This window comes from Odontomachus brunneus, unplaced genomic scaffold, assembly GCF_010583005.1.
Source record: "Odontomachus brunneus isolate Ranch 3 - 2012 unplaced genomic scaffold, Obru_v1 Obru_scaffold_004, whole genome shotgun sequence".
Lineage (NCBI taxonomy): Eukaryota > Metazoa > Arthropoda > Insecta > Hymenoptera > Formicidae > Odontomachus > Odontomachus brunneus.
In genome coordinates this window covers 488771-509384 of record NW_022639454.1, presented here as the reverse complement: position 1 = coordinate 509384, position 20614 = coordinate 488771, and the positions used below count along the sequence as shown (strand labels likewise).

Here is a 20614-nt window from a genome sequence, read left to right as displayed (position 1 = left end):
GAGAGAGAGAGAGAGAGAGAGAGAGAGAGAGAGAGAGAGAGAGAGAGAGAGACTCAATTTGACTGTACGTTTATTCGGATATTAAGCGATGCCAGTTGATATCCGAAACCTAAATTTGGCCCCGTATATCGCACACCCTCGCTCTAGCAATGTGATTTCTCCACTATATGTTTCGTTTATACGACTCTGTTAACTTGAGAGGACGAAACTAACAACGCACGAGGAATAAAAACGCGTAGAAAACGTATAAGAGCTAAGGGATGTACTTCGATTGATATCCTTCAATGACGAATCGTAGACTCTGTTCCGGAGATTGAATCATCATCGACATAGCGCGATGCGTGTCATTCCAACTGAATCTCACTTGCGCGGAACTCTTCGGTTTTATAATCGCTCGACGAATATCAAATTTATTACGACGGCGAATATCAAATTTCGGAGCGTCGCCTCGTTGATGGACACTCAATAAATACCTTCCTACATCTTCCGACTGTCCGCGTCGCGACAGGCTACGATCTACGTCGCTACGTCACTACTATTTTATAGTCAGTAATTACCTCCGCGATATACTCTACATTTTATTTTTTTTTTGTTTTTTAAGTCGATCGCAATCAACTGTGCGCGAGAAAATGAACAGGGAGTAGTTGGTTTTGCGCGTCAATGCGTAACGATGACTTTCGACATGTAGCGAAGGCGTGTTACGCGTACGCGTAAGAGTACGCGACAGAATAGGAATAATTGAGTTGCCACCACCATCACCCACTTCACTAGAAACTTAGAGCACTTAATATTCAGGTACTAATTATGTTATCGTGGAGTATGTGAAAATTCGATTACTTGGCTTTACGCGTCTCGACAGCAACAAAGCCAATACTTTAATAATAATACGACTAAAATGCGACAGCTGCCTGCGATGATACGCAGCTGCGTAAACGCCGCTCCTTGGCATTCGAATTGGACACGAAGTTAAGAAGCGCACGGTCACTACAGCTACTCGTACGTGAATCTCAATTTCGCGCTGAAGGTATCTAAAATCGAACAGAGATTGAGCGCGAATGAATTCGATACCAGTTGCCAGAGGTCTATGACGCGTGAATCAAACGCCACGATTCATCGCGAGTCTAGTCGATAATTTCGCCCGCCACATCCGCGGGGGATCTCTTTCGTCCCCATTTTGACCCGGACATCTCGCCTCGTTCTGGTAATGTCCGCGGTGCTTTAAATCTTTATCAATATTCAACGATTCAAACCTCCTACGGCGACATTTCCGGAGACCAGCTCCGTGCATCATACATATATTTCCATCTATCGAGAAACGTAACGACGGGTGCGGTTGATCGTTCTCAATCAACGTGTGCATAACATATATATTATATATATATATATATATATATATATGTATATATAAACGCTATTTTTTCCTCATAAACACACCCTACACGATAGGGAAGATATCGATCAGCCCATAACATAATACTCGCGCGATTACTATTCGCACGCAATTAATCGCATACTCAACGCGACAAAGTGGCCGCCGATAGGCACGAGTCGTGTCGCGAATTTACATCAAACTTGCTACACGAAATAGTCGAAATGCATAATGCAAATGACGAGGCATGCCTAACAGCCAGGAAGTTCCAATTTGACGGAGTACCTAAGCTATTCCTTGCTTGACAAGCGACGAACATGTACACGCATATGCACACATGCACATACACGATGTATTTCTTAAACCTTTGAAACACAAGGCCCTCAAAATTCAGATTCTAATAAAATATTCATGTCACATGTCGACAACCTGACAGATCATTAGAAATCAATTTTTTCTATTCTCCTATTCTTAAAGAATAAACGCGCAAACTGAAGCGAACACTACGAGCTAACATAAAAAATCGATAGAGTGCATTACTAATGCACAGGCTAAGCGATGGTTTCGTCGCGAGATAGCCTAAAGCTATGATTTGGTTCTAATAGATGATCCCACGGTGAGACCATCGTGCTTCAAACGGTTAGACGTTCGACAAAATCGATGGTAAAATTATAAAATTCCGCGAGGAGAGAATAAATTATTGGAAAAGACAGAAACTATATATGCGTTCCTTTCCTTCTCGTTAAAAGAAGAAGAACGGAGGGGGGTTAAACTTCCTCTTTTCACAGCCGATCTCGTCGTTGAGTTGCATTTAGCATGTTCTTTCGCGTGGCAGTAAATACTTCAGCTAACGTATCAACACGAATAAATACTTTGCTAAACGCGCGCAACACGTTCAATTCGATTTCTATTCGATATAGACTAATGTAAACTTCATTACCGATGCTCAGCGCAGTCGATCGTGTTTTTAGCAGCTATTACAGCAGGAAAGAAATGTGTGAGAATTTATATAGAAGAGAGAGGGAGAGAGAGAGAAAGAGAGAGCTTCTTCTATAATTCTCCCTCGGTTTACACGGATATTCTCTTCACGCGCATACTACGCGTCATTACACTTTTTTGTTTCACGGCCACTATTTCACCTTCTGCTTATACCTTGCAACTGCGCGCCGGCTTTTACGCTAATGGTCCCCAACCTTCCTAAAGAGCGACCCTAAATTTTCCGGAAGATTACGGTTGTACGACAAACGCCAAGAAGAAAACGGAAGACGACGCCAGGGAGAATATAATGCAACGATGCAATGTAATAGCAAGACATAGACCGCACGTAGAAAGGGATGATGCACACACCCGCCGTAAATAAATAAATCGCGACTCTCGAGAAAATGATATTCGCGGAGTTTGTAAGTCTGTGTGTAACCGCGGCTCGTAACCTCAGTGAGGCGCGACCACGAAACAACGGCAAAAGCTTCGCCCGCGCTAAAACAAACACAGTGTCCGTCGCGGTGACCTGACGAGTGGTCAGGGTCGCGGACTCGAGGTCGGGGTACCGTCCGCGCGCAATCTACACGCTGGTGGTGATCTGCTCGATGACGGTGATATCGCGGTGACGGCGCGGTCGCGTCCGATACGGGTCCTGATGGCTGAGGCCTTCCGGCACGCTCTTGCTGGGCCTAAGCGGCGCGTGGAACTGATGGGTGTGGTAGTAATGATCGGCGTCGTGCATCCGCTCAAAGTCCCGCTCCCGCATGTTGTCCTCCAGCACGTCCAACGGCACGTGCAGGGACTGCGACTTGGGTAGCCGAGGCCGTGGCGGTGGCGGACAGGCGCACGGTGGTGGCGGCGGCACGACGCCGAGGCTGGTCAGCCGCGGTCCCGGTAGAATCGGCGAGGCCGGCTGCCGCCCCCAGCCGACTAGGAAGAGCAGCGCCGCGCCGCACAAGGAACTCAGGGTGCACGCGTAGTAGCCCACCCGCGGGCTGCTCGCGTTCATGTAACCTGCCGAACGTGAGCGCGTTATTTCGAAACCTATATGATTTATATTTCACCGCTGGACCTGGGACGACGGAGTGGAAGAGGATGGTGGGTGTTTGTTCCGCTGACCTTCCTCGCACGCACACGAGGAAATAGATCCGGCGCGATATCGGAGACAACGAACACACGAACGGTAGGAATTCCCCGACGGGACTGAATTTCAGCTCTTTACCGTGACTTATAGCTCTGCTAGCGTAGCTCGAGTCTTGTAAATACGCGCGCGCGGCAGTTGTCATCTTCCCTTAAATATTCTCTCAGGAACGGACGTGCATTTTCCAGGAGCTCCGTGCATTATTATTATTAAAGACGTCGGCATTAAATTCATACGCAAGGACCGTAAGACTATTAGCAAGGGACGGATTTTTAACGAGAGCGCGGAGTCCCGTCCACCTTGGTACCACAAAAGCTCTAATACTCATGGCGGCTCTTTGAACACACGCAAAAGAAGAACTTGTATCAAGGGAAGCATTTGTGAATTCTCGATTTCTCGCAGAGTTGCGTGCTCTGCGAAATCTTGCATAGAAAACCCTGCGGGTTATTTGCGGATATCTGCCATCGACCGAATGCAAAGTTCAATCCCGCCATCGGCGTTCACGTCGACACTACACACATTGGAGTTCTCGGCTATTGCCGCGATATAACAAAAGGAAAATATCGATTTTTCGTCACTAATAAGTGACTGTCATTAGGTGTAACTTTTTCGGCTACCTCGAATGTCTATTTTAAGAGTTTCCCGCGAAATGTCTACAATGCAAGTTCGATTCCTACCGCGCGGCGATAGCTGTCGCGCAGAAATCAGGGGAATAGGGAATTGTTCTCAAGGAGAGGTGTTTCATCCAAAGTTCGCGCGAAGGGGTTCTACCGTACCTGTGAGAGGAACTCCGAGAAGGATCGGTAGAGCTTCCGCGGCTTGCACCAGAGCCCACGATCTGGCGAAGTGTCTGGCCCGCAGTCTTTCCAGAGCTAACATCTTGAGGGAGTAGAGCGCGCCGCCGAGTGAAGCGCCGTAAAGCCCGGAGGCCAGTACAAGTCCGTGATATCCTTGCACGCTACCGAGCGCCACTTGAGCTATAGCTTTAAGCAAAGAGGGGAAATCTAATTCGAATCGCTAGGTCCTCGAGTGATCTTCGGCTCTCTATATCCGCGAGTTATTCGGCCGCGAAATTCGAGCAACACAGCTCTGTCAGTTCCCCGTTACACTCGAAACTCGGTATTTATCTGGAGAGATTTGCGCGTCGAGTCGAGTTCGCCAGTTTCGGCTGTTTCTAAATTGAGTTCGGTCTCGATAAACTTTTTATTTTTGTACAGCATCGCGTCGAAAAATGAATCAACGGCAAAGTGAAATGCCGAATCAAGCGCTCAGAGGAAAACATGGCGATGACAACTGTACGGATTTTCTACGTGGAATATGTACAGTTTAATAAGCTAGCTTCCTAGATATACTGAAACTTACATGGCAATAAAATACACTGAGAGAAATTATCCGATAAAAAATTAACAGATATTTTTTACCAAATTCCGATTAATTTTTATATCCAATCAGAATATCCGATTAAATTTGATCGAATTTTCTGATCATAACGGGCTAAGTGGATAGCAAATCCATTTTCTTCGATTAATTTCGAATGGATTTGAATAGCTTTTTAATTTAGGGCTTAGCTATAAAAATATGTTATATTAAATGTTGAAAAGTTACCTTAAATAAGAACTTGTTTCGACAAAATGGCTTTTCGATTTAGTTTTCCATAAAAAATAACGTTATGTACTTAAGGGGCGGGGAATAGATGACACCCTGTATATTAGTTTTGCACACAAAACTCGTATAATCGTCGTGTTTTTTCTCTAGGTGAGATAAATTCAAAGTAATTTCGCGCGACAAGGGAATTAAGTCGTTTTAAACAAGATCTTGAATATCATAACGGACACAAGCAGCGCCGATTAAGCGTGAGTGCGTCCACCGGAGCAATTTGAGCTGGCAGTTAACTACGGAACACGCGCCTGCGAAAGTAGCCCGACGACGAAAGTTCGAAACGACCGCGAGGTATACTGACCGACCCCGATGAGCGCCGCTTGGCAGAGATATTGCCTGGACACTAGGCACTGAGCGGAAGGTCTGGCGGTAACTACCCCCCATGCCGCGCATCCCAGAGCCGCCGCCAAGCCCAGACAGGTCTGCAGTAACACCAGCGCGCTGGCCTCCAACCCGTCCTGGTAGCCCTGCAGCGCCTGAAAGTGATGTTTCTCATTAAGGGATCGGCGCCGCGAAAACGCGTCGGGCACGGATTCGAGCGATAATACGGACAATGCCGCGCCGCTAATGACGCTCCATCTCTCTAATATCGATTATCGAAATTGGCTCGTCCCGTGATTACAGGCGACAGAGACAGAGAGAGAGAGAGAGAGAGAGAGAGAGGATCGCGAAATTCGATCGATGCGCTCTCCTCCCTCCGCGCTATACGCGAGACCGTAACTTCCAGACACTCTTTAACTACCAGAGCTGTGTAATGACTATTAATAACTACTAATATCCTTCCCGCAATATAGATTATGTGGTCTTAAGCGAGACTTGCGTCGTTAGCACCCTCCGTGGAGATACACGCCACCGGCGTCGCCGGCGGAGTCACCACCGACTGCGTTCGGTAACGGGAGCGCGCGCGCGCGCGCGAGTATCTCGTCAATTTTCCTCGATGCACACTAAGACGGTGGACATTAAAACTTTTGATGATGTTTTGGAGACGTAATCGAGAGGAAGTGCATGGCGAGATGCGCGATTCAAGTTTCAAGATGAGAATAAGGTATTCGTGACTATAATCGCACAGTGATTAGAATCGGTGCAATTCTGCAGTAAATGTTACACTGCGAGAAAAAGTATTTGGAAAACAACAGATATTTATTCAGCGGGCATTAATAACGTATTCACTCGCAAATGAATGATATTAACATATTTATCACAATTTTCTTCATTTAAACCGAGTATTGTTTACTTGAACCAAGTAAACGATTTAAATAAAAAGATTTTTTATTTAAGTAAATATGTTAATGGTACCTATCTAAGAAATAATTGTTAATTTTTAGATATTTTAAGCGATAGATAAAATCACACCGACGGAATTTTCGTAATGAAAGCTATTGCTAATTAGGTGTTAGGGACCCTACACACAGTTTCCTGCTCTGGTCACAACGCATTTGATGGAGTCGCTGCACTCCAAAGGATACAAGAGTCAATGTCTTTCAGCCCGTGCTGAAATGACGGCGAGAATACGACGACGTCTTGCGAAATAAGAGTTCCAAGAACGCAACGAGAAAATGAGATTCGCCATTTCCATTTTGTGCGGATCGGTCGTTATTTTCTCGAGGAGCCTACTATCAAAGAGAGACGGTCCTCTCCGTTCGCTTCGCCTCCGTGCACTTACGATATAGAAGGCTGGGGTGTAAAGACCGAAACCGGCAGCGCCGGCGGCCAGCATCAGCATCCTCACAGGGCGTGATCCCAGGGGACTCAGGTCGACCAGCGGCTGCCTCGGTACCTTGCTCGTGGACTTCTTCTCCTTCACCTTACCGCGCTGATTCTTCAGATGCAGTATGGCGCGCCGTTGCGGATGGTACAGCGAGGCACTCCGGTAAATCAGCCCCAGGAAGAAGGCCAACGAGAGTGCGCCCGTTACCGACTGAAGCCCCAGCCTCCAGCCCAGCTTCCTGCGGGAACAGCGCGTTTACGATCTTCTCGCGGAATTCTCGTTGAATCAGCTGACCTTAGCGACTTTAGCCGTGCACGTATTTTTGCGTCCTACATCGAGCAAACGAGACTACACTTTTTCCGGAGGAAACCCGTTCCGCCTTTTACACCTTTTATCGCGACTAATTCCCAGCTTTCCGTTTGAGAATTATCGCCGAATACTCAAACATTTGTTCAGTCGAGTCTGTTTTTCGACGCGGCTCTGCGCGAGTTGTTTAACAATTCTACACATTACAACGAGTCGATTGAACGGCCGAGCGGTCGCGCGGGATGTTTTCACAGCATGCAATTCACAAGCGCGGAACTCATCGCCACGTCCTCGCGGAGATGATCGATGGGGTCATATCGCGAGAATGTATACACCTAGTAGACACAAGAAGCGCGAATATCTCCCGACGGAAACTTGCTAAAAATTTACGTAATTAGTTTGACGAGATAATAAGGAGCCGCGAGACGGTGAACGATGAAGTTTAACGATCTTGCGGATTTTTAAAGTTCAAACATTATGCGTTATTATCCCCGCGTCGCTTCCGCAACTTGTAATAAAAGTTGCTTAATAAAATGGCTTCCGCGTGACAGTGATATAGCGACGGTATTTACGATGCGCGCTGCGTGCCCACGCTACTTCGTTACACAAGTAGTTACGAAATTCACGCGTATACAAATACGCGTCGCTACCGGCGGTATGTCGCGTTTGTGGGGTGAGAAAAGTCTGTCGTTACTCGCTCCATCTATTATTCCTCAGAGAAATGATCCTAAGAAAAATTACCCGATAAAAAAAAATTAACAAACGGATATTCGCGATCAAAATACCGATCAATTTTTATATCCGCGATCAGGATATCCAATTTAATCAAATAATTTCGATCATAATGGCATTTCATCAGATCAAGAAATTATGAATATATTCTCCGATATATTCTCATCGGATACAAAAATTGATCGACATTTTGATCGGAAATATCCGTTTGTTAATTTCTTATCGGATAATTTCTCTCAAGCCGAATTTGGCGGGGGAAATATATTAAAGTTGTCGGGTATTAATAGGACACTCAGTGATCTTTAATGTTTTCACAGCGCGACCCGACTGTGTAGTCTACAACGACGAGTTTCGCTTGCCTCAATATCTCAACAGAACCCTTTTAAAAGGCGATCGAAATGAAAAACGGTTAAACGAGAGACCGTTTCTGCAAAAATTGAAATTTAATCTTTCGGATATTTTCAAAGCGCGCGCGCGACACACACACGCACACGCGCGCGCGTACACGTGTGCGCGCGTGTGTTGTCTCTGAATCGATAATTTCAGACACTGTGAACCTTTCGTCACGATCGGTCCAGTTAAAACGATCAACGACTGGAATTCACATTACGGCAATATTTCCAAATAACAGTGCGCCGGTCATGAAATTACAACGGCAAATTGTAACAGTATTCGGGTCAAAAGATGAAAGGCGAGAAGAGCGGGCGGAAAGAAGGGGAGCTCAAAGGAAAAAGGGAACGTTGGTGCTTAAATCCAGGTATTAAACGACTCGAAGAAAATAATTCAACCGCTAGCCTGTGGAATTAACTCTCTCTCGCGCGCGCCCTAATTATATTCTCAAAAATACAATTATTTAAATATACGAATATTATTTTTTTGCTTGGTTCCTTTTTCATCAAACCCGTTATAGCGGCATTTCTCGCCGGCGCCCCTTGAGCGGGAGATACGCGCGGACGTAGCCGTAAAATTTTTTTTACATCCTCCCATTTGTAGGCGAGCGTGGCGCATTCGCGAATATGCATGCCGGCTCCTCTCCCCCTCGAGCGCGTAGGGATATTAAAATAAGAAATAAAGCGGCGTCGGTGTAGATTCTCTCGGCGCGTATATTTAACATATCGGTGCGACGGCGCGAGTGTTGCGCCATAATCTCTTCCTTCTCCCTTCAGCGCTAGGATAATGAGAGACACCGGCTCATGACTATTCATAGTACATATCCGGTTTTTATCGCGGAACGCGACCCTCCGTTACCTCCGCGCGAGCGACCGAATTTATTTTCCGCGGAGCCGCAGCGCAACTTTCCTCACTCGCTCGCCATCGAAAATGCAACGTGCATTAAATGTTCATCGTGCATTCGCGGATCGACGACCGCTCGATAACGCACGGCGCGTGTAACAAACCGCATCATCGGTCGGTCTCCACGCGTTCGACACGTTTTCGCTGCAGAGAGAGAGAGAGAGAGAGAGAGAGAGAGGGAGAGAGAGAGAGAGAGAGGTGAAAGCGAAAGAGAGAGAAACTTGAGAGTTGAGACTTGAGAATTAAGAGCTGAGGGCTGAGAGAGAAAGAGAGAAAGAGAAGGGAAGAGAAATATCCTGCAAAAAGGGTCGACTCGCTTCTGCGCGTTGTCACGTCCACGAACCCGTGTCATTACAAGTGGAATTATATCTGCGCGCCTACGCGCAATCTTTTTTGCGCGGGACATACTGCGCTCTCTCGATCGTGTTTGCCCTACGCTACACCGTCGTCATCCTACGCGCTATGGTAAACTTAAATTGTGTACCGCGTGTGGCCACCCACGCGATATATGACGTTAGTGAATCAACAATTCGCCACGTCCTCCGCGTCACGTCGAAAACGTGCCCGCCGTTGAATTCGCGACAGAGCGAAAAAACAGGCGCGTTTGCGCTCTAAACGGCGCGCGCGCGCGCACACATACGCACACACACACACACACACACAGTCAGACACTTCGTCAATTAGGCATTCCTTCGCAACAGGGAAACAAATTACGTTCGATCGAAGAGTTATTTTATTTATTTACGGCGCTCCAACGTACCGTTTCGCTCCAACGATTAACTCCGTGTCGATTCGCACGATGCAGCGTTACGCGAAATATGTGACGCACGTTATAAACGCGGACAGAGAATACATAATAGCGCGTAATGTTTGCCTCGTCTAAAATGATATTTGTTAGGTATTACATATTCATCGTATTAATTCGTTTCGATAGGTTCGCCTGACGAGCGGACAAGCAACTATCGGGCTGTCGGGGCTAATCCTCGATTAATTTTTAATGCACTTGCACGACGCTTTTCACGACGGATTAATGAGCGCGCTCCTCGGCCGCCACGCTTACATTTTTCATTCGAGCTTACTACGAGACAAGCGCAGCTTGCGATTTCGAGGTGGAGAAAAAGAGGTGGAGCGAGAAAACGCGCACGTGAGAGCGAGGTTGGCCACTAAAAGGAACAAATCTAACATCACCGCCATAATCATACAAGAAATTCGCGCGGCGCCGCGCCGGTAAACCGTATCCGCATTGCGGTGATCTCTGCGCGAGAATAAAACACGGATTATCCGCGGTTGGTTCTGCGGTAACGTTTTAATCCGACAGCGAAGGCTCAGCTTACCGGAAGGTTTAATTCACGCTAAGACAGTTCATAAATCACATTCGCTGCGCGAAAATTCGCGCACGGTCAAGAGTTGCGGCGATCTTTCGCGATATATTCGACGGGGACCGGCGCGCACTCTCACGTCGATTAAACGTCCCGATCGCTTCCAAAATTCCCGTAATACAATCTAGCCCGGTGTGTACCGTTGACCTGCTGGACAAACTTGGCCAGTTATCGAGTAAGCCGTATCGACTTGGCGTGTTGCTCCAACACAACCTGATGATATTACACCCGCCGGTCCAGAAGAGCCCGATCTCTAATTGGATATGCTTTTATGTACCCGGTAGGAGCCGTTGCGCGGTAACGACAATTAAGTGGCGCGTTTAATAAGCCGCATCTCGTGCTGCGACGAGATCTCGCGTGTGTCTACACGCAGATGTGTGTGTGTGTGTGTGTGTGTGTGTGTGTGAGAGAGAAAAAGGGAGAGCACAAATTTCGCACCGCGCAGTAAATATTCCTCTTCGACGGCGAACTCGCGGTCTTCTCGCATCGGGTCCGACGTGAAATCCTCGGATGGGTGTACACGCATGGTGACAGTCGCAATATTTGCATTTGTCGCGTTCACGCCGAGTGAAACGAATCGATGCTACTAACGAACCGCTGCCGCGCCAACTGTTTCGGCACCTCCGTGCAAGATATAAATAGTAGGGAAGCGAGGGGAAGGAGGAGGCGAGAAGAGAGAACGAAGGCTCGGGCCGAATAGAACGTTCAATTATTTCACGTCGAATCTGCCTCCCGCTGTTTTTGCGCCGGCGACGCCAACCAGCGCAACGTTGCAAACTCGGGGAACATGCAGTCGCGCGAAAACCTACGATAAAAGGGTGGCGCGCATTGAAAGCAGTCTCGCCCGTATGTTACACGCGCAGTCGTCCGACTTCTCGTCGTGTGCAATTTGTTTCGGGAGTCATTGTCGTCCGGCAGGCAAATATCGTTACCGTTACAAATTCGTCGTTTTCGAGCGTCTCGACTTCTATTCTCACAAAGAGTTTCCTTCCACCAAAGTAATTAGCGATATATGCGACGATTGGTCAGTTTTTCCGTCATTGATTCGCCGATTGTTCTAGTGAAAGGAAATCGATAGCCAACATCGTTTGACGGAGACTTATCGACTCTGTCGCTCCGATATTCCGAATCTTGATGTCGTGAGCGTCGTGACAAATGGCACCCAAATGAATTCTCCAAGTCGATTCCGTCAGATTTTCGCGCGCTAACGGCCTCGATTTTTCCCGTCTCCCGAGCGACGCATCGTCGCAATTTCCCCGGCATTGCCCCGCTATTGTTTCGCGCGACGAGAAAATAACGAGAGATATTAAATTTGCATCGCGGATACGCGGGCGCCCACGCGCGCGGGGAAATAGCACGGCCGAAGGTTAATTGGATCGCTTCCGCACGGCTTGTGCGAGATATCGGGCAGCGGCGGATTCCTAGGCTCTCTACTGGTTAATCTCTATCCGCGCGTTTCTACCGCGTACATACATGCGATCACTCACCCTACGGCCTCCTTGTAGAAGACGCTGAAGAGCGCAATTCCCACGCCGGTGCCGGCCTGCACCACCATCTCGACGAACTCCCGCCGTTTTCGGAAGTAATTGCCCAACACCAGACTGGCGGTCTCCCTCACGAGGCCGGCCCCGGTGCCCAGCACCAGTCCGTAGCTGCGTCGCATTTCACAAAGAGGGTAAAAATCGCGCGACTCTACTCGGTCGCGTAGAGAGCCCCGCGCGGGATAAGTCGAGACGATTTTTATCGGAAAGCGCAGCTGCCTGCGCGCGAACGCCTGTGTCGCTGACGTTTCAAAGGGAGAGCCCTGATATCGGACCGAGGATTTTACTCGAGAGCCTTGCCCTCCTCTATTTCGCTAGCGTGGCTTTCCTCTCGTACTACCATCAATGGGCGACCGTTAGCAATAAGAGCTTTACATGCGAACGCGCGCGCGGAGGATGCACCACCGAGCTGTGTAATCGTTGTTACGCACCTAAGAAGCACTTGATGCATCTGAAGGGCGAAGGAGGTGAAGAGCGAAGCCAGGGCCAACACGAGGCCGCCGATTACCGCCGTGAGCCTTGTGTTGCCGCGACGACACGCGCCGACGACCAGCGGCGCCGAACCGCGAGAAACCGCGGCGCTCAACGCTCCTGCCCATACTGAAAAAACAAAGGAGTGATTAGGGCGCGACAGCTCGAGAAATCGCGTCAGTCCCAAAATTCCTATCCTACTTTCGACCTCCAATGTTCCATTCGACGGCTACTTTACACTCGGCGTTCTATATCGGCTTCTTTCGATTCATCCCACTCAGCTCAGCCGGTAAATCCTCCCTCCAAGTGACATTTTCTGCGTTCTCTGCCATTTAGAGGCGCTAAGTAGGACTTTGGTTTTCATGTGTGTCAAGCATAGCAGAGTCGAAATTTTAGCCCCACTTTCGACCTTCCAACATCTATATATTCTGAAGGATCAGTGTAATACACATGGACGGTGAAATCCTACTTAGCGCCTCTAATGGCGCTAATGTCAGGAAACGCGGGAAATGTCACTTGGAGATTCCAAAGAGGACTTGCCGGCAAAGTTGGTAGGTTAGATGAAATCGAAAAAAAATGGATATATTGTTAATATACATGTTAAATATGAAATATTGAGGTCGAAAGTAGAATCAAAATTTCGACTCGAATACATTGATCTTTCAGAGTATGCGGATGTTACAGCTCGAAAGTAGGGCTAAAATTTCGACCCGGGTTTGCACAGAGCAAGCCGCGGCTGTTTTATCCTACGCTGTCTTCCCTCTCTCTCCCTCTTTCTTCCTCTGTGTTTGTCTCTGTCTCTTTCTCACTGACCGACAGCGGACGAGACGAGCTCGTTTGCTGATTGATTTGCCCCGAATGCTTCGCGCTAACGAGGAACGCTCACAAAACACTCCTCTCTTGGATTTCGACGGGACCCGGTGGGCGTTCGCGAAGCGGGTGAAAATATATTTTCGCGTTTTTCGTTCTCGCCAATACCCGTTTGGGATTCGGGAAGCCATTCTTGGAACTTGGCTTGATATTGAAAAACGTCACAAAATATTTTTCGAAAAGGACCTCGACATTTGTACACCTCGCGGCTTTTAGAATCCTGCGTAACTGGGTTCCCCTTTTTTCGCGAAAATTTTGGTGCGGTCACAATTTTGCGCGCGAGAGTCGATTATTTTTTTGAAGAGAGCTTCATCTCGACGGAAGAGTCTTTAAAACATCTGATTGGACCGTCCAACCTGTATATATAAATCGTTATATAAATTCCTCCTCTCATTATAAGAGCAGCTAGCGGCAACGCGATACGACCGGAAGAATGGCGAACAAAGTTTTCCCTTTTCGTCCTCTGGAACTTGGTATTTTCGACCGAGTCATCGACTTGGCAGATTTATCGCCCATCATCTCGTAATTACTTCCAAGCGAGCATCGGATTTCGCAATTACGACCGAATCCCCGCAACGTGAACCACGTGAAATTCTCTTTGAATAACGTTAGATCGTTAAGCGCTGTTTACGGATTGCGGCGATGCGACAATGGCATCCGCGCGCGTTCTCAAGCTCCAGCAAGATCCGCGAAAACAAGCGTCGGGCAGGAGGAGCGGTATCTCCATTAAGAAAAGAACTGACGTGGATTTACGAGCGGAGGAACAAAATGTAAATTCGTCGATTGAGACACGGTAAAAAAAAAGAGAGAGAAAATAGAAAACGTGCCGAGAAAAGAAAGCGATACGAGCGATCTTCTTCGCGCATCGCGCGCGCTGCGAGGGCGTCCGCGATGAAATTCGCGTTTAAATTTTTGCATCCCGAGCGAAAACTCGGATATCTGAGGAAGGCTCGATATGTATGCACCGCGCGCGCACCGCAGACACGAAGACATCGCAGCGTGAAACGTGAACGTCGACCGATTTAATGGCATCGCGTCAAAGCGCACTATAGCTGATCTCTCTGTAATGCTAAAATTGGACGGGGCTACGTCAATCGTATCGACGTACGTCTCCTGTAATCTCGTAAAAGCATCACTTTTTACCCTTATACTTGACGAAGTGGCGGAACGCCCTCTCTCTCTCTCTCCCTCCCTCCCTCCCTCCCTCCCTCCCTCCCTTTTCCCTTTTATAAATATCTTTGCAAACGCGCTCAAGTGTTTCGCATAATCATATCCTCTCCGACACGACGGACATGAATAATCGAGCCGAAACGTGTTTATACACGACGGCGGAAATTTAGCGGCCGTCTTCATGCCTCTTTACCGCCTCTTTATCGTTTCTCAGTGTAGTCTGCCTGCTTGTCTATCGTTCTATCGTTCGTACACATCTATGTAGAATTTTGAGTGTTTGGCAAATGTTTTAAGACGATCGGCACGACCAAGTTCCAGAGAGGTACGCGGAAAAGTAGGGTCGCGACCACTGCTAAAATCTTTCTTGGAAATTATAGGATATATTACGCCGGATTAAACCGTAATTAACGATACGATTAAATTCCCGATACGGCGGGCTGCTCGGGCTGATTAAGTAAGAAGCAAGTTTTCGCCGCTCATTTGCGCGAGTGTCAGGCTGTATTCAGACGTTTCAATTTCAGCGAGAAAAGTAGCCAGCCAATTAAGCGTAAAATTGAATTCTTCGCGAGAAGAAAAAGTTCGGTATAATTAATCGAGGAAGAAGGTCCTGTCAGTTACTTACTTACACATTTCAAGCTTCAGTTTTCGCACAGGCGTCTCTGGTGTTTTTGCTCTCGCTAATTTAACATCCAATTAAACTCTCGCTTGGAAATAATGCGCAATAATTAATCCCCGAATAATATCCTGTCACTCGCACAAATCATTTTAAGTATTAGCTCGCTAATACGATTTAAAAGCGCGCGCACGCACACGGACGGGATTTTTGCCGAGGGATTTGAGCCGAGGGAAATTTTCAGCGGACGAATATACCGTGGGAAGAGCAAATGCTCGTAAACTGAATGGGTTTGCTGAGAAATTCAATACATTCGCTGACGAACGGTCAACCTGACGCGCGAGCGCACCATCGCCATGTGTGCGAAACTGTTAAGAAAACGACCCGCCGACGTCGAAATGTGCCCAAGGCGCCCAAGACATTACATCCAAAACGAGAGACTCGAGCGCACACACACACAGAATAATACATGTCTCATTCACATAATAAATGTTTTGCGTAAACGTATGAGATAATTGTGTTTCAAGTACTTCACAAGTTTATAATCTATCGTAAGTTTATCATAAGCATTGAATTTGCTCAAAATACATACTGAAGTCTTGTACAAGCGTTTCAATCAAGAATATTAAATTAAAAGAAAAATTCGATTGACTTATTACATAGAGTCGAGCCAACTTTTTCTTCAAGAAAGTTTTACGATTGAATCTATTCTTGCAAGAAGAACAGATTTTTCGTTTGAGTACATGATAATGAGTTTCCCTGCAATTTAAGTATATTTTTTAAAGCTGGATATAAAGAAAATATAGTCTTTATTGAAAATAACCATTAAAAGAAGGAAGTTAGTGGTAGAATGAATTGGTGTATAGTGGTAGAATTTCTCCATGCGCGATATGCATCGCATCACTATGTTCGGCGAGTCGTCACGTTTACGAAAATTACCACCTGCCGCGTGCGGTGTGTGCGTGCGTGCATAATTATGTGCACAACAACGCGAGCACGCGATGTGACCCGGAGCGGTGTTTCGCGCACGTTTTGGGACTTTTCATGCGAGAATCGCGTGCGCACTCTTTTCGCATAAATTCGCGCAGATATCGACGCTTTGCGTGTCGGGTGTCGAAGAGCGACGTGAAGTATACAGGGTGTTCCAGATTTGTCGAACGCTCCTCTCTCAAAAACAAACTAAAGTTATAACTAAACTACATAAATCTCTATTGACACCGAGGAAAGTATCCTTGAAAATTTCTTTGCGAGATACAAAGGACTCCGCACAAAACCTATGGAAAATGGTTTTCGGGCAAATTGGCTGAAATTTCACTATGTTATATTCCACTATGTTTTCGTCATGCTGATAAAAAGTTATCATTGCACCAAATCCCAAAAGTCAATATTTCCCAAGATATAAAGGGTCAAAGTAGTAAAATATGGTCAATAAAAATCGATTTTTACATATATATATATATATATATATATATATATGTAAAAATCGATTTTTATTGACCATATTTTACTACTTTGACCCTTTATATCTTGGGAAATATTGACTTTTGGGACTTGGTGCAATGATAACTTTTTATCAGCATGGCAAAAACTATAACATAGTGAAATTTCAGCCAATTTGATCGAAAACCATTTTCCATAGGTTTTGTGCGGGGTCCTTTATTTCACAGAATCAAACTTTGTGTATCCCACAAATAAATTTTTAATTTGTTGTATTTTTTCTCAGTAGTCGAAATTTTAATCCTACATTAAACCTTGAATTCTACAACGCAGTAAAAGCTAAGTTAGCAAAGTAAATTCAATTTTAATGATACAATTTATTCCTACTCTGATGATGTCCAAAATTTCCCTTTCTTTAGCGTCAAAATAGATTGTATAGGCTTCAGAATATCAAAATGGGTGTTGAATGGAATAGTAAGACTGAAGGTAGGATCAAAATTTCGACTTGCATACACACTTTATTTATAGCGATTCATCCATCGGTTTGCCGATTCGCACAAATATCATCGAGTGAAATTTGAAAAGTAATACAGCAGCGCTCCAATTTGCGCATTTTAACAGTTAAACTTCGAGCCGCGAGTAATCCCGGTATTGAGGATAAAACCACTCGATCGATGAAGGTACGGCACGACCCCCGGAATGAATATGCATTGTCCGGTCTTGTCGCGACTTAAGAGAGCTTTTCGAAGAAACCTGAATATTGGCGCACCAAAGCTTCAACAGGTAGCGACTTCGGCAACGTTCTTGCGCGAATAATTTATGAGCTTGGACGCTTTTAGCGCTATTTGCGCAACGCTCGGCCAAGTGGGATGATGAACTCTAACTCTAACTCTAATTCTCTCTCTCTCTCTCTCTCTCTCTCTCTCTCTCTCTCTCTCTCTCTCTCGCTTAGGATTTCCCAGATTGGATTTACAGGACGCTTTGAGCTCCACATCGGATTTCTCTGCGAAATATTTAAGAGCTCTTTCACGTTCCAGCGCTACTCGATTGTCGATCTTTCCGTTTTTACATAAGCCGCCGTAATTTTCAAAATACATGCAAAAAAGCTTAGATCAAGCAAGTCCCTGATAAAATATGAACGAACCACAAATTCCGACTAAGGCCATTAGAATTCAGTTCCAATTAACAAGATTTCTGGTTAACTTGAACAGAACTCTGCCAACATCAACCAAAATTTTCTGGTTCCTATATATTTTATGTGAAATTAGTTAATCCAAAGACATTTCCTTTTCATATAATAAACGCAAATAACGTTTTGCAGATGCGTGTAATTGTTACGTGAATTATCATTTAAGGTACAAGTACCTATGCCTGAATATTCTTAAGAGAAATATTCGTGGTGTGAAGAAACTAGAGGAATCTAGAATACAGCTGCAAGCGAAATAAATTATTTTCATTTCTTATTCCAATTTACGTCAAACTTCCTAGCTTACAAGCAGGTGGATCTTGACGAATTTATATACTACAGATTTTGTAGTAAAATCTTATTCCCTCTGGTCTTACTCCCTGTAATCAGTGAGATGTAAGATGAAGCACAGTAAAGTGGCGTGTCCACTGAAAATCAGTGAATATTTACTGATTATCGCGGCAAAGTTTTACTGATTCAATCAGAAACAGCTTTATTGATTCATTTTAAAGAAGCAGCATTAGTTCAAACGTTGGTATTTTCATCGTAGTTATTCTGCATCCCTCGCCTCAATGTCATTCGTTAGTTGCAGGCTCTCGTGTGGTAATTATTCACCGATAGATTTACCACGAAGAACCGTTTGTTATACTGGCAACAGAGACCTCGGAATAAATTATCATTAAGCAGACACGTCGCCCTTTCACGTTCTCGCGGGGATGAAACTGCGTAACACCGCGGTGCACCCGCATCATTTCCGGCTCGTCAGTCTTCTTTAATGGTGAGAGCAACCGGCGACTGCCGCGCGCGCTTCGCGACGTTCGCGTCTCCACCGTGGGACTCATATAAGCACTCGAAAAGCAGTAAACACAGCGGGGGTTTATGTTTCCCATTACCATGGCACGATGATGTATGAGAGAGAGCACGTCATCGGACCGGGCGGGATAATTTTTCAAAGCGAAACGAACCGCGGCGATGACACTACGCTTTAAATACGTTCTCGAGGGATAAAAGGCCCTTTTCACGGCGATCTTGGCGCGCATCGACAACAAGGTACACGGATGGACGATAGCAGGTAGCCTTTGTTCCCGCTCGTCCGTCATTACGTATTTCTCTTGTGTCGTGGCGCTCCTCAGTGACGTCTCTCGTTGCAAAAGAGCGCTTGTTCGTTCGTTCGTCCGCTCGCTTTCACGCCCGACTATATACCCTCTTTCTCTCCTTGTCGCTTTCATCCCCAAGAATATTTTAACTACACTTCCTCGGCATTGCCGAGAATAAGCCCAGCCATGTATTTCGGCGCCGATAAAAGGCTAGTCTAACGCTACATCATTTCTCTCTCTCTCTCTCTTTTCACCAGTTTCAAAAGATACCTCGAATTACATTTTCCACAACCGTTTCCGCCAGCCAGCCAGCCAGCCAGCCAGCCAGCCAGCCAGCCAGCCAGCCAGCCAGCCAGCCAGCCAGCCAGCCAGCCAGCCAGCCAGCCAGCCAGCCAGCCAGCCAGCCAGCCAGCCAGCCAGCCAGCCAGCCAGCCAGCCAGCCAGCCAGCCAGCCAGCCAGCCAGCCAGCCAGCCAGCCAGCCAGCCAGCCAGCCAGCCAGCCAGCCAGCCAGCCAGCCAGCCAGCCAGCCAGCCAGCCAGCCAGCCAGCCAGCCAGCCAGCCAGCCAGCCAGCCAGCCAGCCAGCCAGCCAGCCAGCCAGCCAGCCAGCCAGCCAGCCAGCCAGCCAGCCAGCCAGCCAGCCAGCCAGCCAGCCAGCCAGCCAGCCAGCCAGCCAGCCAGCCAGCCAGCCAGCCAGCCAGCCAGCCAGCCAGCCAGCCAGCCAGCCAGCCAGCCAGCCAGCCAGCCAGCCAGCCAGCCAGCCAGCCAGCCAGCCAGCCAGCCAGCCAGCCAGCCAGCCAGCCAGCCAGCCAGCCAGCCAGCCAGCCAGCCAGCCAGCCAGCCAGCCAGCCAGCCAGCCAGCCAGCCAGCCAGCCAGCCAGCCAGCCAGCCAGCCAGCCAGCCAGCCAGCCAGCCAGCCAGCCAGCCAGCCAGCCAGCCAGCCAGCCAGCCAGCCAGCCAGCCAGCCAGCCAGCCAGCCAGCCAGCCAGCCAGCCAGCCAGCCAGCCAGCCAGCCAGCTAGTCAGCCAGCCAGTCAGCCAGCCAGCCAGCCAACCAACCAACCAACCAGCGAGCCAGCCAGTCAGCCAACAGCGATTGTTACCACCTCAGCGAGCAATCTCCGTCATCAGCGTGACTAATTGTCGGCAATTCGAGATTGGAAAAATGTGGAGAATGCTCTTGTAGGTACGCGCGCGAGAAATTTCCCTCCTCGATTACGAAAGCGAATGAAAACGAACGCCCATTGTTAGAAAGGGAAGAAGAAAGCTGTTATCTTGACGAATTTTAGATACAAAGTTCCGCCAGAGAATGAGACTCTCAACGTCGGAAATTAGCGGGTTGCAAGAAAAGGATGACGTGCAGCCGCAATTTCCACCGAGGAGGATTCGCAAATTACTCGAACAAAACTCCCGCAAATTTACGCCCGCTAATTCAATCATTCACTTCGTATATTTTTTCGTCACGATCGTTTTTAATGGACTGATGGAAAGTTAGCTAGCGGGTCTCTCGCTTGAGGACTCGTGTTTAACTCGGTATTTCTCGGTAACGCAGTAAAAGCACTATCGCCGAGCGCTCTTTATCAAGTGTACGTAGCTTTTATTGAGAGAGAGAGAGAGAGAGAGAGAGAGAGAGAGAGAGAGAGAGAGAGAGAGGGGGGGGGGG

The 20614-nt window shown here is 47.3% G+C and overlaps 1 protein-coding gene across 6 annotated transcripts in view; it reads right to left on the bottom strand.

Annotated features, from left to right (window-relative positions):
- Positions 1–6: 6 nt before the first annotated feature.
- Positions 7–20614, bottom strand: part of LOC116847109 (monocarboxylate transporter 2-like) — a 91887-nt gene continuing 71279 nt past the window's right edge. For 3 of the 6 annotated variants that reach the window (XM_032821754.1, XM_032821773.1, XM_032821780.1), the window contains 6 exons: positions 12541–12709; positions 12056–12220; positions 6814–7096; positions 5452–5626; positions 4268–4474; positions 2931–3364 (listed from right to left, as the gene is read on the bottom strand). In XM_032821754.1, coding sequence (XP_032677645.1) covers positions 2931–3364; positions 4268–4474; positions 5452–5626; positions 6814–7096; positions 12056–12220; positions 12541–12709 — 1433 coding nt within the window. Of the gene's footprint in view, positions 3365–4267; positions 4475–5451; positions 5627–6813; positions 7097–12055; positions 12221–12540; positions 12710–20614 lie in introns of all 6 variants that reach the window. The other 3 variants (XM_032821764.1, XM_032821789.1, XM_032821795.1) reach the window with 2 other exon arrangements.